Here is a 17,918-nt window from a genome sequence, read left to right on the forward strand (position 1 = left end):
TCACTGGAAACTCTATTACAATAAAAGAACCTCCAAAACATGTGAAACTTCCTCATCTATAAAATACAATAAGGTAGCATTCCCAAAGAGAGATCAGGGATTATTAGTCCTGAAAGATACACACAAGAAAAACAGGCTCTACAGTCAAAGAAGCCTGGTAAATGCCATCTGTCATATCCTTTGGAGAGTCAAAGTGCACATTGCCTTATTTAAAAGCTATAGAAAATTAATCTATTTAATTTTGTTTTAAACCAGCATCTTACAAATATGATTGACCACAGAATTTCTTTCTTAAAAAAACAAATAATACCTATTAATAATACCAGGTAATAAAGTAATTACCTTTCAGCATAAAAGGTTAGAGCATTAGGTACAAATCTTTTACTGAAACTAAATTGTAAGAATGGTGTCTCCAGTTCTGTGCATTGGAATCACAAGCTGAAGTTCTTGAACTTTAAATTAAGGACTGTCAGTCACCAAAGCTCCCCTCAGTTACATTAACAAGTAAACAATTAGAAATTCCTTAAAGAATTTTGACTACTAAAAAAATTACTAAATTTTTAATGATAGCACCCGGAAGCCTCTGAATGATGGTTGGAAAGGGAGAAATGTAGCAGATTTTATCATGTGGAGTCAAAACAGGGGGACAGTCAGATGACCGGCTCAGCATGAGGGTGCATCTAGAGCTGTTTTCCTGTACTTACGACCATGAAATTTGCTAACATATTACCATCTCCAATCCAGCTTACCCTGTGGCCAAAGCCACACATATATAAAACATTTCACCATCATAATACCTTTTCAAAGCCCCTTAAAACATCCTTTCTTAGTTTCTTATACCGATTCCTGAGATCTCAGTCCCTGTCACAGACTCAAAAAAATCTATCTCTAAACCTTAACTTAACCCTTAGACCAACTCTTGTTATCTGGATTGTTATTTCTTCAGGCCGTTGGATATTTACTGCCTCAAGCAGTGTCACAGATGCCAAGCATGAAAAACGTTGTTTGGAGATGGCCTAATGTAACAATTAAGTTCACGTCCCAGCATCCTAGCTATGTGACTTTGGGGAATTTACTTACCTGTTGCACACGGTTGTTTCCTCAGCTGTGACCTAGATAACACTAGAACTCACCTCATAGGCTTGTTAGGTGGTAGGTCATATCTGACATAGTAAGTGGTCAATAAATGTTAACGAGAGTGATCTAGATTCCCTTTTGTAATTTAAGTTCTGCCATCAAAGACCTAGTGGATCACCCAGCAGGATTCTAGGAACCAGTTGTCCCTAATTCTAGGGGGGTTTTGACAGTTAGCATTGGCAGTGGGAAATGTTTCTGGTAAGGAGGAAGAAAAGGATTGCTTCTGGAAAAGATTTACTTGTGAGTGTAAGGCTTCTGTGCTGAATCATGTTATGTCAGTTGTTTGCATAATAGCTAAATTAGATGGTATGAGATACCAGTATCAATAACTGTTAAGAAAACAAGGCCAACTCTCTTGAAATCACTTTTCTTGTAAAAGCCTTATTCATACCTGTTTTGGACCAAAGAGATACAAGATTGTTATGCCTTGAAGGGGGCAAGAGGTTTGTGATGATGTGGCAGAAAAAGCATCAACTGTACTGGGCTCCAGATTTGAGTTCTAGTCTGACCTGGAGCAAACCACCTAACCTTTCCTAGTTGTCCCATCTGTAAAATGGAGACAATAGTTAGACTCACAAAGACCTTAGGGTGATTAAAACAAATAATAAGGGTGAGAGTTTTCTAGATCAGAATAAGTTACTTGTCAATATTAGTAGTATTATTTATAGTATCGAAATGATTATTCAACATCTTTACATACGAATTCTATGATGGTGTTCTGGAGTTAAGGAAAATATGTATGTCTAGGTTTCTTAAGAAGCTGAGTAGAAGGAACACTGGACTTGGTGTCTGAAGCATACATTTGCCCTTCATCCTGTTACTTGCGAGCTTCTTATGTGATTTGGTGCAAGTCACACTGAGTCTCAGATTGTTTCTCACCTGTAACAGAGGTTGATGATATAGGCTTTTACCAACTTCACAGAGTCGTGGTGAGGAGGTATGTAATGATACTCTGTACACTGTCGACTCTGCACTCGTTGATTTCCTCATCCACTGAACAAATCCTTACTCAGCGCCTGCTTTGCAACACATGCTGGGGCGGAGTCCTGCCCTCACGGGGGTTGTAGCCAATGGGAAAATTCCTACAACAAACAGGTAGACATACAAATTCACCTATTAGTAGCATGATAATTAGTGCTACTAAGCAGAAGAGCAAATGTCAGGAGAAAATGACAGAGAGACCTCATTCAGATTGGGGTGGTGAGGAAGACATCCCTGAGCAAATTGTATTTAAACTAAGACCTGGAAGATAACAAGTGTCAGTCAGACAAAAGGGAAGGAGAATGGGAAGGAGGGGCTTTTCAAGCAGAGAGGCTGGCTGGAATATGCGCAGACTGGAAGCAGGAGAGAACTTCTAATAACAGGAGAGCTGGAACAGAGTAGGGGCCAAAAATGAAGGTGGAGAAATGGCAAGTTCTGTATACCGTGTTAGAGATTTGGGATTCGATTATAGGTGTCATTTAAAGGTGTTGAGATGTGTTAAGCAAAGAAGGGGGGAGATTAAATTTGCCGTTTTAAGAGGTCCGTCTGGCTGCTGTATAGAGAATTAATGGAGGAGGACACAAGCTTGGAGAGCCCAGTGAGGAGGCTGTTGTTATAGTTGCACAGCAAGGACATCATGGTAGCTTAACTAGAGTGGAGGAGAATTAATTGGACTTGGTGGTATCCTGAATGGAGAAGGAGATGTGGAGAGTAATTTCCCTGCATCTTGCTTGAGGAACTGTCAAATGATGGAGCCTTTAACGGACCTGACAAAGCCTGAGGAAGGAGCAGGCTTAGCAGGTGAGAGGATCAAGGCCTATGTTGAAGTGTTACCATTGGGATGTCTATTATGTATCCAAGTGGAGGTGACAAAAGTCAGGAAGAAGAGAGCTCTCCCGCTCACATCATTAAGTCATTAAGTCATTCAATTATTCACCAAATGTTTATTGAGGAACAATATATCTGATTCTATATTAAGTGCTGGAGGTTTAAAAAAACAGTGATACAAATGGCTCTGATCTTAGGGAGTGTATTGTATTTTAGCAGCTGGCAGTAGTTGCATAGATGATTTTAAAAATCAAAGACAAAACTGAATGAGAAAATTCCAATGGGTACATGGATGTTAATATCCCTCAAATTATGTGCTGTAACACTTCCAGTCCCCGGGGTGCCCAGCCTATAGCTGGGGATCACTGCCTTAAAAAATAGCCATTTTAACTGTGAAACATTTTGGTTCCGTTGACTCCCTTAAAGAATGTATTGTAACAGACTAGGATTAAGCCTGCATTTACATTTATAAACATTTTTAAAAGTTTCTCTTGTTATGATAAAATCAAGCTGTCAAAATGGGAGTTTCATAAAATGGGAAATCGTTATTTTATTAGGTCCAGGTCTAGGCATACCAAAACAAGGTCTTATATTTGTTAGGGGAACATGGAGAGTTTTGAGAGAGCCCCCAAGTGATTAAATAAGAAAATGCATATCCTTTAAGGCAACCCTTATATTTAGCATAGATATTTACGTGTTATGGAGGTGAGTGGAGTATTGAGGAGGAATATAGGTAGTGAGTTTAAGCGCATCAGCCTCATAATTTTCATACCTAACATTTATATGGTGTTTTACAATTTTCTGAGCCCCAATCATATTTTTCTTTAAATCGGGTAGACCATAGTTTCGGGTTGGACGAAACAGAAAGAATTAATATTTTATTCTAAGGGAGTCAGATCTTGTATAAAAAGTTATTTTCTGAGGATGAAGATTGTCACAAACTGGGATGATTTCCTTGGGGATGTTTCTGATTCACCTTTTCTAGGAATCCTTAATAACAGCTTAGACTTATTAGACCAAGATTGATCTGATTTGTCAGTCAAAATGAGAAATGGTATAATATATATATGTATATATATGTGAAAGTGTATAGAGGCCCTTCCCTCTTGAAGTTGCAGGAAAAAAAAAAAAGCACAGGCGTTAGAGTCCAACAACCTTGATTGGGATTCTGACGGCATCTCTTGCCAGCTGTGTACCCATGAGCAACTTATTTGACAGCTCTTCTTTCCTTTATCGTCATAGGGAGCTTGGGTGATGTTAAGGGCTAATATGAAACATCCAGGTTGTTCAATAATCACTTGTCCCCTTTCTCCTGATGCCTTCCTCTCAGACTTCCATCCTTCCCTGGCATTCTAAAATTGAAAACTGTGAACAAAATATGGGACCAAGGATGAAATTGAAGCCCAGTTTAAGACTCACCTTTTCCGAAACCCGTTAAACTAGTATAAATTTTTAGCAGCATAGATAAGTCTAAAACTTGTTAGATCAGCCAAGATCATGGATCATCTTTTTTATAGTTGACCGGATGAAATGTCAGATTAATCTCTACCATTTACAACGTGAATTAAATTTATAAATGCAGCATGCAGTAGAGTTTTAAAATACCAGAACAGGGTTACAGTATTAAGATCAGAAGATAGAATAATGATAAAAATAATAATAATTATTATTATTCTTTACTGTCACTTCAGGTTTTAAGGGAAAATTTCGGAAAAGGCACTTAATCCTTATTTTTCCCATGTGATAAGCTTTATTTAAATTTTATTCCTTTAAATACTTTCTGATGTTTAGATGAGCTATTCTCTTGCTTCTGTAGAAAAGCATGATTAACATGGATCAATCTGTATCTCTTTAACAGGGACAAGTGATCCATACGTGAAGTTTAAAATTGGAGGAAAAGAAGTTTTTAGAAGTAAAATAATACACAAGAACCTCAATCCTGTGTGGGAGGAGAAAGCTTGCCTTCTTGTTGGTCACCTTAGGGAGCCATTGTATGTAAAGGTGAGCCGTTTATTTGTTTTTCCCTAATGTAATCTGATATAGAAATCCCCCTTTAATGGTTTTTTTATCGTGTCCCTCTGATGAGATTTTTCACCAGAGGTGTATTCTGCTATGCACAATTCTAATCTGTTGGTGATGTGATAGAAATGAGGTATAGCAGAGGGGGAGCTGGTGGGAGCATTTTTCTTCTGGACAGTTCTATTACCAGTCATTTTTTAGGAGGATTATGAAGTCCATCTCCTCCTGCTTGGTGCAAGTAACTAATTTAGTGCACTTTGGGAACATATTAAATCAAGACTCCATATGCTCTAGCAAGAAGAGCTTACACAGAACACAGGCTTTCTGTTTAAGAATTATATCAGGGTATCTACCATTCCTGGTTGCAAACAAAATGCTTTACTTGCAAAGTGAGGAGGGTAAAGATAATAGAGAAAGAAAAACTCCTGCCTGTATTGCATTTCCAAAGATGGGGCAGGGGGAGAGTATTTCCTCTCATTTGATGTAGTTAGAAAAAAAAAATAAAACAGAGGAAGAAGAATTTATGGAGTTAACCGTAATTCCTTGTTTTACTTTCAGACCTGCTTCTCTTTAATTCATATCTTTAGATACTTATATTATTTTTGCCTCCTATGTTCTGACTATCTGTTCAGCGACCAAACCTTTTTCCACTTTTACCACATCACGTGCCCCATCCTTTCCTCTAAATTGTCACAACTGGCACATGAGCCCCGAATCTCACATGATCATTCTTTCAGCAACCTCTGCGTATCTGCCTTCCCCTCAGATCTGCACTTGCATTGATCCCAGTTGTTTCTCTTTTCCACAGAAAGGAAAAAATAATCAAGATGTTATTAAAATCATAGTAAGATGGTTTATAAAATTGATGAAAAGAGAATCTCCAACTATATAGTTGATAAGTTTCTAGAAGTCATTATGGGGAGAATAAACCTGTATTTGCATAAGAAATTGTCTGAAATGGGCATTGGCTAAAGGAAATCAGTTAAATAGGATTAGTGAGTTCTCTTCTAATGTTCAATATATCATGACCCAAGTATTCATGGCCAACCCTCCCTCCACCAAAGGGAAGACCTCCATGGTTAGAGATGTTTCTCCCCTGCTCCTTACCTCTAGAGAGAAAGAAAATGAGAAAAAAGGAAATACCTCCATAATAAAGAACTGAAATAAGGAATGAATGAGGCATTTTTAAAAAGAAGAGTGGCATGTAAGGAAATTTTATTTTTAGGAAGGTTTAGAAGAAATAAGTTAGAACAGCTGCAGCCATAAAGGAACTGGATAGGAGAGGAAAGCAGGGTTAGTAAGGATAGCACTGGACTGTTAGGATGTCATACAATGTCCCTTATGAGAAAAATTATGGAAGAAAGGATTAGTTTCTAATTGCTTTTGCTGTGGATCTGTTTCTTTCATGGGATATTACTCTATGACAGAAGCATGGGGGTCTCCAGTCTTTAAAAGATTTACAAGTGAATGTCCCAATATTACACTAGGTGATGGTTGGGTTCCTCTGCTATTCTTTTGTGTTCAAGAATGAAATTCATCTGTGTAGAAATCCAGATGTCAAATGTGTATTTCAAAAGGAATATCACAATAGGCTCAAAAGCAAACAAAAATCTGAAGTACACAGAAAAAAATAGAGGCAAACATTTTTGCTTTGGTTTGGGAGCAAGAATAGATAGACATACATACATGTAGGTACTGAAAATGGAGACTGTAACACTGCATACAGACAAAAGGCCTAATGACACACTGGGAACAAAGAAGCTAGGAGAGAAAACCCAAGGGTTGTTTCTGTTTCTGTTTTTTTTTTTTTACCACTTTGAGTTTCTGAATACAACATTATGTAGCCACAACTTAACTTCCACCTTACAGAAGAAGATACATAGTGAATTGTAAAAGATTTGACACTTTTTTTTCATTTCTACATAAGAAAAAATAAGTTAAACAGAAATCACACTGGCCTCTCAAATAATAGTACAAACATAAAATAACAAGACTTCATTTTTATGGAATACTTCATACTTTTTAATATGCTTTGATATTTTTCATTTGATTTTCATTTTCTATACCATGCATAGGGCTTCTTTTGAAAAACATTTCTAACTTTCAACTTTACTTTTTCCATGTTTTGTGTTATATCTACTTTCTGCCTAACGTTGGGCACACAAAGACCTAAATAAAATACATTGGTGGAAATGATATTTTAAGATACTTCGTGAAGGTTGCATTATTTTCATTGTCTCTACACAGCTCTGTGTGACTGACTTTTATAGGATGCCCACATCCTCTGTAATAGGAGATTAATCTTGCCTGAAAGATTTCTTAGGGGCTAACTGATTCTGTAGTGACAGGTAATATGAAAATGCATCCATGAACTAGATGGTTAGAAAATATTGTTTTCAACCTGCCTCTCTATAGTTCAAGGAAAAAGTCCACATGCACACTGTAATCTGTTTTCTATCAATGTAAAGATTACCAAGGGAAACAAAATTTGGTTCTAAGCTAAGCTTATAAAATCACACTGAAGTTACAGTACTTGTACCATTTCTGGTAAAAACAAAATTTAAAAAATCTTGGTACTGTCATTTTTAAATAGTATACACAAAATAAATAAATATACTTTTCCAATTGGTTGGAATTCATATAACTTTTAATTTTAATTAAAAGAGAATATTCTTTCACTTCTGAATGACTTCACAGTAAGGGCAGGTGAAAACAAGGCTGCAGGAATGGACTTGAAAGATATTTATCATATGGTAGTGGTAGAATCTTGGAGTTACATGCAGGGCTTTTAACTGAGACAAGAGCCCCTGGAGCCTGTTCTGTAGGCACAGGGATGCTCCAGCATACATCTTAAATAATAGGGTAAATTCAGCATCCATTTCACTTGAATTAAATTCAAACTCTCCATTGTAATTTCACTGACACTATTATTCCAGGTACACAGTGAACGCTTAGAATTACAGTGGAAGAGGTAGAGATAATCTAAAAGGAGAATTGTAAATTGTTACTTGTTTGGCCTAATCATGAGCTAGGAGAGCTAAATTGAAAGTGCTTCTCTAAATAATAGAAAGATCTGGATAACTAGAAAAACTATTCTGTTTGGAGCCATAGTAATGTTTCTATGATTGTCATTTTAATAAACTTGACAGTTCCTTAAATAACTCATGTCTATCCAAGCTTAAGATTTAAAATTGAAAGTGTACTTAAAGTGTGGGTCAAGCTAAGGACCATATTACTGTTCTGTCCAAAATGATTTCTCAGTAGGTTTTAAGGGCCCTAAAAGAATGTCATGTACTAATGACCCTCAACCCTGACTATACATCAGAATTATCCATAAAGTTTAAAAAAATCTAGATTACCAAGTCTCTCCCCATGCTCACTTCGGCAGCACATATACCAAGTCTCTCCCCCATAAGTTCTGATTAAGGACCTCCGAGTTGGAGTCCAGGCTACTGTTTTTTAAAAAACACATTAGGTTATTCTGCTGCACTGCTTGGACAGGGAGGCACTTTTCTAGACATTTAAATGGAAACAGCTGAATAGTTGGAATGGAAATATTTTTACAACCTTAAAGGGCAGAATACCCAAACAAAATTATTTTGAAGTTAGAAGATGTTTGTAATATCTTACATGTTTTGTCTTGAATGGTTCAAAAATATTTCCTAAATGCATGAATCAAGAATCTCAACTATTTTATACAAAAGAAAATAAATAAATAGCAAAGCAAAACAGAAAAGCATGGCCATACTTGCTTTTGGTTTATGGACAAAGACCATGTGAGGTCACTGAGTCTTGAGATGATGGAATCTGCAGTCACAGCTTTATCATAATAATCACTACCATTTACTAAGCACTGTGCTAACTGCCAGGCATACATTATTTCATATAATCCTTACAATAACCCTGGAGATGATTCTTCTCATCTCCATTTTACAGGTGAATGCGGCTCAGCGAGATTAAGGGTTTGCTTAAGTCCACCCAGAAATTAAGCAACATAGCTTCTATTTTCCATTGAAGATGACTGATTGCAGTGGCCATAGTTAGGTTTTGTTTTATTTTGTTTGTTTTATAATGTCAACTCCATGACTTAGAGTTTACTTATTTTTTTTAAGAACTTTTATTTAGGTACAGCTAACAGACAATAAACAGCATATATTTAGAGTGTACAATTTGGTATCCCAATCTCCCAATTCACCCCCCCCAAACCTCCCCGCTTTCCCCACTTGGTGTCCATGTGTTTGTTCTCTACATCTGTGTCTCTGTTTCTGCCTGGCATTTCCTCTTTCACAGTTGTTAGCATTTGCCGTATGTATTGAGGTGTTCCTATATTGGGTGCATATGTATTTATAATTGTTATCTCCTCTTCTTGGATGGATCCCTTGATCTTTATGTAATGTCCTTTCTTGTCTCTTGTAACATTTCTTACTTTAAAGTCTATTTTATCTGATATGACTATTGCTACTCCAGCTTTCTTTTGGTTTTCATTTGCATGGAATATCTTTTTCCATCCCCTCACTTTCCGTTTGTATGTCCCTAGGTCTGAAGTGGGTCTCTTGTAGACAGCATATATGTGGGTCTTATTTTTGTATGCATTCAGCCAGTCTGTGTCTTTTGGTTGGTGCATTTAGTCCATTTACATTCAAGGTAATTATCGAGATGTATGTTCCTATCACCATTTTCTTAATTGTTTTGTTTCTGTTTTTGTAGGTCCTTTTCTTCTCTTATGTTTCCCGCTTAGAGAAGTTCCTTTAGCATTTGCTGTAGGGCTGGTTTGGTGGTGCTGAGTTCTCTTAGCTGTTGCTTGTCTGTAAAGCTTTTGATTTCTCCGTTGAATCTGAATGAGATCCTTGCTGGGTAGAGGATTCTTGGTTGTAGGTTCTTCTCTTTCATCACTTGAAGTATATCATGCCACCCCCTTCTGGCTTGCAGAGTTTCTGCTGAGAAATCAGCTCTTGCCCTGATGGGAGTTCCCTTGTATGTTATTTGTCATTTTTCCCTTGTTGCTTTTTTTTCTTTTTTGGGGGGGGGGGGTACACCAAGTTCAATCATCTGTTTTTATACACATATCCCTGTATTCCCTCCCTTCCTTGACTCCCCCACCCTCGAGTCCCCCCCACCCTCCTCGCCCCAGTCCTCTAAGGCATCTTCCATCCTCGAGTTGGACTCCCTTTGTTATACAACAACTTCCCACTGACTATCTATTTTACAGTTGGTAGTATATATATATGTCTGTGCTACTCTCTCGCTTCGTCTCAGTTTCCCCTTCACCCCCCGCCCCCTCCCATACCTCGAGTTCTCCAGTCCATTCTCTGTATCTGCGTCCTTGTTCTTGTCACTGAGTTCATCAGTACCATTTTTAGATTCCGTATATGTGAGTTAGCATGCAATATTTGTCCTTCTCTTTCTGACTTACTTCACTCTGTATGACAGATTGTAGTTCTATCCACCTCATTACATATAGCTCCATCTCATCCCTTTTTATAGCTGAGTAATATTCCATTGTGTATATATACCACATCTTCTTTATCCATTCATTTGTTGATGGGCATTTAGGTTGCTTCCATGTTCTGGCTATTGTAAATAGTGCTGCAATAAACATTATGGTACAAGTTTCTTTTGGGATTCTGGTTTTCTTTGGGTATATGCCCAGGAGTGGGATGACTGGATCATATGGTAGTTCTATTTGTAGTTTTTGAAGGAACCTCCAAATTGTTTTCCATAGTGGCTGTACCAACTTACAGTCCCACCAACAGTGCAGGAGAGTTCCCTTTTCTCCACACCCTCTCCAACATTTGTGGTTTCCAGACTTTGTGATGATGGCCATTCTGATTGGTGTGAGGTGATACCTCATTGTGGCTTTGACTTGCATTTCTCTGATGATGAGTGATGTTGAGCATCTTTTCATGTGTTTGTTGGCCATCTGTATGTCTTCTTTGGAGAAATGTCTATTTAGGTCTTCTGCCCATTTGTGGATTGGGTTATTTGCTTTTTTGGTATGAAGCTGCATGAGCTGCTTGTATATTTTGGAGGTTAATCCTTTGTCCGTTGTTTCATAGGCAATTATTTTTTCCCATTCTGAGGGTTGCCTTTTAGTCTTGTTTATGGTTTCTTTCACTATGCAAAAGCTTTTAAGTTTCATGAGGTCCCATTTGTTTATTCTTGATTTTATTTCCATTATTCTAGGAGGTGGGTCAAAAAGGATCTTTCTTTGATGGATGTCATAGAGTGTTCTGCCTATGTTTTCCTCTAGGAGTTTGATAGTGTCTGGCCTTATATGTACGTCTTTAATCCATTTGGAGTTTATTTTTGTGTATGGTGTTAGGAAGTGTTCTAATTTCATTCTTTGACATGTTGCTGTCCAATTTTCCCAGCACCACTTATTGAAGAGGCTGTCTTTTTTCCATTGTATACTCGTGCCTCCTTTGTCAAAGATAAGGTGCCCATATGTGTTTGGGCTTACTTCTGGGTTCTCTGTTCTATTCCATTGATCTTCCTTTCTATTTTTGTGCCAATACCATACTGTCATGATCACTGTGGCCTTGTAGTATAGTTTGAAATCAGGAAGCCTGATTCCACCAACTCCATTTTTCCTTCTCAAGATTGCTTTGGCTATTCGGGGTCTTTTGTGTTTCCATACAAATCGTAAGATTTCTTGCTCTAGTTCTGTGAAAAATGCCATTGGTAATTTGATCGGGATTGCATTGAATCTGTAAATTGCTTTGGGTAGTACAGTCATTTTCATTATGTTGATTCTTCCAATCCAGGAACATGGTATGTCCCTCCATCTGTTTGTGTCATCTTTGATTTCTTTCATCAGTGTCTTAAAGTTTTCTGCATACAGATCTTTTGCCTCCTTAGGCAGGTTTATTCCTAGGTATTTTATTCTTTTTGTTGCAATGGTGAATGGGAGAGTTTCCTTAATTTCTCTTTCTGCTCTTCCGTTGTTAGTGTATAGGAATGCAAGAGATTTCTGTGCATTAATTTTGTATCCTGCTACTTTACTAAACTCATCAATTAGTGCTAGCAGTTTTCTGGTAGAGTCTTTAGGGTTTTCTATATATAATATCATGTCATCTGCAAAGAGTGACAATTTTACTTCTTCTTTTCCAATTTGGATTCCTTTGATTTCTTTTTCTTCTCTGATTGCTGTGGCTAACACTTCCAAAACTATGTTGAATAACAGTGGTGAGAGTGGACACCCTTGTCTTGTTCCTGTTCTTAGAGGGAATTCTTCCAGTTTTTCCCCATTGAGAACGATGTTGGCTTTTGGTTTTTCATATATGGCTTTTATTATGTTGAGGTAATTTCCTTCTATGCCCATTTTCTGGAGAGCTTTTATCATAAATGGATGTTGACCTTTGTCAAAAGCTTTTTCTGCATCTATTGAAATGATCATATGGTTTTTATCCTTCAAGTTGTTGATATGATGTATCACATTGATTGATTTGCATATATTGAAGAATCCTTGCATCCCAGGGATAAACCCCACTTGATCATGGTGTATGATTTTTTTAATGTGCTGTTGGAGTCTGTTAGCTAATATTGTGTTGAGGATTTTTGCATCTATATTCATCAGTGATATTGGTCTGTAGTTTTCTTTTTTTGTGACATCTTTGCCTGGTTTTGGTATCAGGGTGATGGTAGCCTCGTAGAATGCGTTTGGGAGTGTTCCACCTTCTGCAATGTTTTGGAAGAGTTTGAGAAGGATAGGTGTTAGCTCTTCTCAAAATGTTTGATAGAATTCACCTGTGAATCCATCTGGTCCTGGGCTTTTGTGAGTTGGGAGATTTTTAATCACTGCCTCAATTTCTGTACTTGTGATTGGTCTGTTCATGGTTTCTATTTCTTCCTGGTTCAGTCTTGGAAGATTGTATTTTTCTAAGAATGTATCCATTTCTTCCAGGTTATCCAATTGATTGGCATATAGTTGCTTGTAGTAGTCTCTCATGATGTTTTGTATTTCTGAGGTGTCCGTTGTGACTTCTCCTTTTTCATTTCTAATTCTGTTGATTTGCATCTTCTCCCTTTTTTTCTTGATGAGTCTGGCTAATGGTTTATCAATTTTGTTAATCTTCTCAAAGAACCAGCTTTTAGTTTTATTTATTTTTGCTATGGTTTCCTTCCTTTCTTTTTCATTTATTTCTGCTCTGATCTTTATGATTTCTTTCCTTCTGCTCACTTTGGGTTTCTTTATTTTTCTTTCTCTAGTTGTTTTAGGTGTAAGGTTAGGTTGTTTATTCGATCATTTTCTTGTTTCTTAAGGTAGGACTGTATTGCTATAAACTTCCCTCTTAGAACTGCTTTTGCTGCATCCCATAGGTTTTGGGTTGTTGTGTTTTCGTTGTCATTTGTTTCTAGATATTTTTTGATTTCCTCTTTGATTTCTTTAGTGATTCCTTGGTTGTTTAAGAGTGACTTGTTTAGCCTCCATGTGTTTGTATTTTTTGCATTTTTTTTCCTGTAATTGATATCTAGTCTCATGGCGTTGTGGTCTGAGAAGATGCTTGATATGATTTCAATTTTCTTGAATTTGCCGAGGTTTGATTTGTGCCCCAAGATGTGATCTATCCTGGAAAATGTTCCGTGTGCACTTGAGAAGAAAGTGTAGTCTGTCGTTTTTGGATGGAATGTCCTATAAATATCAATGAAGTCGAGATGGTCTAATGTGTCATTTAAAGCTTGCGTGTCTTTATTTATTTTCTGTTTGGATGATCTGTCCATTGATGTAAGTGGGGTGTTCAAGTCTCCCACTATTATTGTGTTCCTGTCGATGTCCCCTTTTATAGCTGTTAGCATTTGCCTTATGTATTGAGGTGCTCCTATATTGGGGGCATAGATATTTACCATTGTGATATGTTCTTCTTGAATGGATCCCTTGATCATTATGGAGTGTCCTTCCTGTCTCTTTTAATAGTCTTTACTTTCAAGTCTAATTTGTCTGATATGAGTGTTGCTCCTCCAGCTTTCTTTTGACTTCCATTTGCATGGAATATCTTTTTCCATCCCTTTCCTTTCAGTCTATATGTATCCCTTGGTCTGAAGTGGGTTTCTTGTAGGCAGCATATAGAAGGGTCTTGTTTTTGTATCCATTCAGCCAGTCTGTGTCTTTTGGTTGGAGCATTTAATCCATTTACATTTAAGGTGATTATTGACATGTGTGTTCCAATTACCATTTTCTGAATTGTTTTGGGTTTGTATTTGTAGGTGTTTTCCTTTTCTTGTGTTTCCTACTTAGAGAAGTTCCTTTAGCACTTGTTGTAAGGCTGGTTTGGTGGTGCTGAATTCTCTTAACTTTTGCTTGTCTGGAAAGCTTTTGATTTCTGCCTCAAATCTGAATGAGATTCTTGCTGGGTAGAGTATTCTTGGCTGTAGGTTTCTCTCTTTCAGGACTTTCAGTATATCCTGCCATTCCCTTCTGGCCTGCAGAGTTTCTGTGGAAAGGTCAGCTGTTATCCTTATGGGTTTTCCCTTATATGTTGTTTGTTGCTTTTCTCTTGCTGCTTTTAATATTTTTTCTTTGTGCTTAATTGTCGTTAGTTTGATTAATATGTGTCTTGGTGTATTTCTCCTTGGGTTTATTCTGTATGGGACTCTCTGTGCTTCTTGGACTTGGTTAATTATTTCCTTTCCTATGTTGGGGAAGTTTTCCACTATAACCTCTTCAAATATTTTCTCAGCCCCTTTCTTGTTTTCTTCTTCTTCTGGGATGCCTATAATTCGAATGTTGGTATGCTTAATGTTATCACTGAGGTCTCTGAGACTGTCTTCTCTTCTTTTTATTCTTTTTTCTTTTTCCTGCTCTGTGGCGTTTATTTCCCCCATTCTATCTTCCAACTCACTTATTTGTTCTTCTGCCTCAGTCATTCTGCTGGTTATAGCATCTAGAGTATTTTTAATTTCAGTTATTTTGTTATCCATTGCTGTTTGTTTTTCTGAGTTCTTATGAACTGTTTCTTGTACTTTCTCTATTCTGTTATTGAGATTTTGTATCATTTTTACTATCATTACTCTGAATTCTTTTCAGGCATTTTTCCTATTTCCTCCTCATTTATTTGGTCTTGTGGGTTTTTTTCCTGCTCCTTTGCCTGCATGGTGTTTCTTTGTTTCCTCATGGTTGTCCAAACTTTTGGGGTTGCTTGTCGTGGCGGTAGAGGTGTTTATAGAAGACTGTCCAAGCCTCAGACTTTTTCAGCTTCTAGAGACGGTCCTCTTTCCTGGGCTCACAAATCTTTTCCTCCATCTTCAAAGCTAACAACTCCCTGACTGCTTTTCCACCATCATGTTTCTCTCTGACTCCCTTGTTGCTTTTAATAACTTTTCTGTGTCTTTAATTTTTGTCAGTTTGACTACTATATGCCTTGGTGTGTTTCTCTTTGGGTTTACCCTGCCTGGGACTCTCTGTGCTTCCTGCACTTGGGTAGCTATTTCCTTTCCTGTGTTAGGGAAGTTTTCAACTATAATCTCTTCCAATATTTTCTCAGGTCCTTTCTCCCTCTCTTCTTCTTCTGGGACTCCTATAATGCGAATGTTGGTGTGTTTAGCATTGTCCCAGAGGTCTCTTAGGCTGTCTTCAGTTCTTTTCATTCTTTTTTCTTTATTCTTTTCTGCATCAGTGATGATCACCATTCTTCCAGGTCACTTATTTGCCCTTCTGCCTCAGTTAATCTGCTATTGGTTCCTTCTAGTGTATTTTTCCTTTCATTTATTGTGTTGCATGTCTCTGTTTGTTTGCTCTTTAACTCTTCTAGGTCTTTCGTAAACTTTTCAGTCTTTGCATCCAATCTTTTTATCAAAGTCCTGGATCATCTTCACCATCATTATTCTGAATTCTTTTCCTGGAAGGGTGCCTATCTCCTCTTCATTTACTTGTTTTTCTGGGTTTTTATCCTGTCCCTTCATCTGGTACAAAGTCCTCTGCTTTTTCATTTTCTGTATCTTTCTGTGGCTGTGGTTTTCAGTTCCACCAGATGAAATACTGCTGATACTGCTGGATACTGCTGTCTGCCCTCTTGTGGAGGAAGCTATCTAGGACTTGTGGGTGCTTCCTGATGGGAGGGACTGATGGTGGGTAGGGCTGGGTGGGCAGAGCTCAGTAAGACTTTAATCCGACTTGGTGGGCAGAGCTCAGTAAAAGTATAATCTGCTTGTCTGCTAATGGGTGGGGCTGTGTTCCCACCTTGTTGGTTGTTTGGCCCGAGGCTACTTAGCACTGGTGCTTACAGGCTCTTTGGTGGGGCTAATGGTGGACTCTGGGAGGGCTCACGCCAATGAGCACTTCCCAGAACCCCTGCTGCCAGTGCCCCTTCTCCTCGGTGAGCCACAGCCGCCCCCCACCTCTGCAGGCAACCCCCCAACACCAGCAGGTAGGTCTGGTTCAGTCTTCTATGGGGTCACTGCTCCTTCCCCCTGGGTCCTGGTGAGCACACTTTTTTGTGTGCCTTCCAAGAGTGGAGTCTCTGTTTCCCCCAGTCTTGTGGAAGTTCTGCCATCAAATCCCACTGCCTTTCAAAGTCTGATTCTCTGGGGATTCCTCCTCCCGTTGCTGGACTCCTGGGTTGGGAAGCCTGAGGTGGGGCTCAGAACCCTCACTTTAGTGGGTGGACTTCTGTGGTATAACCGTTCTCCATTTTGTGAGTCACCCACCCAACATTTATGGGATTTGATTTTAACGCGATTGTGCCCCTCCTACCATCTCATTGTGGCTTCTCCTTTGTCTCTGGATGTGGGGTGTCTTTTTTGGTGAGTTCCAGTGTCTTTCTGTCGACAATTGTTCAGCAGTTAGTTGTAATTCCGGTGCTCTTGCAAGAGGGAGTGAGTGCACGTCCTCCTACTCCACCATCTTAATCCTATCGAGTTTACTTATTCTTTTATAGTGAAATGGTTGTTTTGAAGCTGACTGGGTATGAAAATGCATCATGAACATACTTGCTGAGTAGAATCTTGTATCTTGGGTCATGTTGTATGATCTGGGTACCTTCCAACTTTCTATTTCCATCATGCCTCCTCCCTTCACTCGCGTGCCACCCTTTCTCCTTGTCTTCCTAAGCATCTTATGTAAAATTGCAGTTCCTGTCACTCCGTCTGCTGCAATAATTTTCTCTATGGCACTTACCACCACCTAACATGCTTTTGTTTATTGTCTGCATCCCTCCCTGTATGTAAGCCTCAAGAAATCAAAGACTTTATTTTGTTCACTGCTGTATTTCCAGTGCATTGAACAGTATTTGGCACATTGTAGGTCACCAAATATTTCTCAGATAAATGAATGAGTAAATATATGAATCATATGAACTCCCAAATAAAAACTCCCCTGAAGTCGTAATTATCTATGGACATGTCATTCATTTGAGCTTACAAATTCCCATTCCTGTGGAAGTCAGTGTGAGTTGAGTTTTCCATTACTTGTATCCAAAAGCATTGTAACTGATGTATTCCCTAACGCAGTTTTCTTCGTAAACAATTGAATCAAGATGCTAAATAAACTCGTTGATCAGAATAAAACCTTTCTTGTTTTAAACTCACTTGAGAATGAAGAGAGTTGTTACCCAGTCCTAAGCAGCTACTACGTAATATTACCTAATGTTTCTAACTCATGGAGCAGAGGGTCTGTGAAAGCAAGGATCTCTTCTAAATTCTTCACATTTGAATTCCCAGTGCTTTACCCAGAGTGGGTGCCCAGGTTATATTTGTTTAGTTTAAATATACTCTGTGTCTGAAATCCATCATAAGATTTGAATCTGACCTCTTCCTAGCCCTGGCATTGAGGGGCAAGTTAACACAAACATTTTAAGCTTTGGATTCCTTATCTGACAAATGGAAACAATACTTTGTTCACTGAGTTGTGTAAGAATGAAATGTAAAAATCTATATGATTTGTTTCACACAGTGCCTTATATATAGTAAATGTTGGATAAACATTAATCATCATTAACTGTGCTTTTTATTGCAGTGGG

At 38.1% G+C, this 17,918-nt stretch overlaps 1 protein-coding gene across 12 annotated transcripts in view; it reads left to right on the forward strand.

The window, feature by feature from the left end:
* MCTP1 (multiple C2 and transmembrane domain containing 1) overlaps positions 1-17,918 on the forward strand; it is a 543,089-nt gene that overhangs the window by 289,999 nt on the left and 235,172 nt on the right. For all 12 annotated transcript variants that reach the window (XM_057739092.1, XM_057739099.1, XM_057739106.1 and 9 more), the window contains exon 3: positions 4,805-4,947. In XM_057739092.1, coding sequence (XP_057595075.1) covers positions 4,805-4,947 — 143 coding nt within the window. The remainder of the gene's footprint in view (positions 1-4,804; positions 4,948-17,918) is intronic.

The sequence above is a fragment of the Hippopotamus amphibius genome, chromosome 1 (assembly GCF_030028045.1).
Source record: "Hippopotamus amphibius kiboko isolate mHipAmp2 chromosome 1, mHipAmp2.hap2, whole genome shotgun sequence".
Classification (NCBI taxonomy): domain Eukaryota; kingdom Metazoa; phylum Chordata; class Mammalia; order Artiodactyla; family Hippopotamidae; genus Hippopotamus; species Hippopotamus amphibius.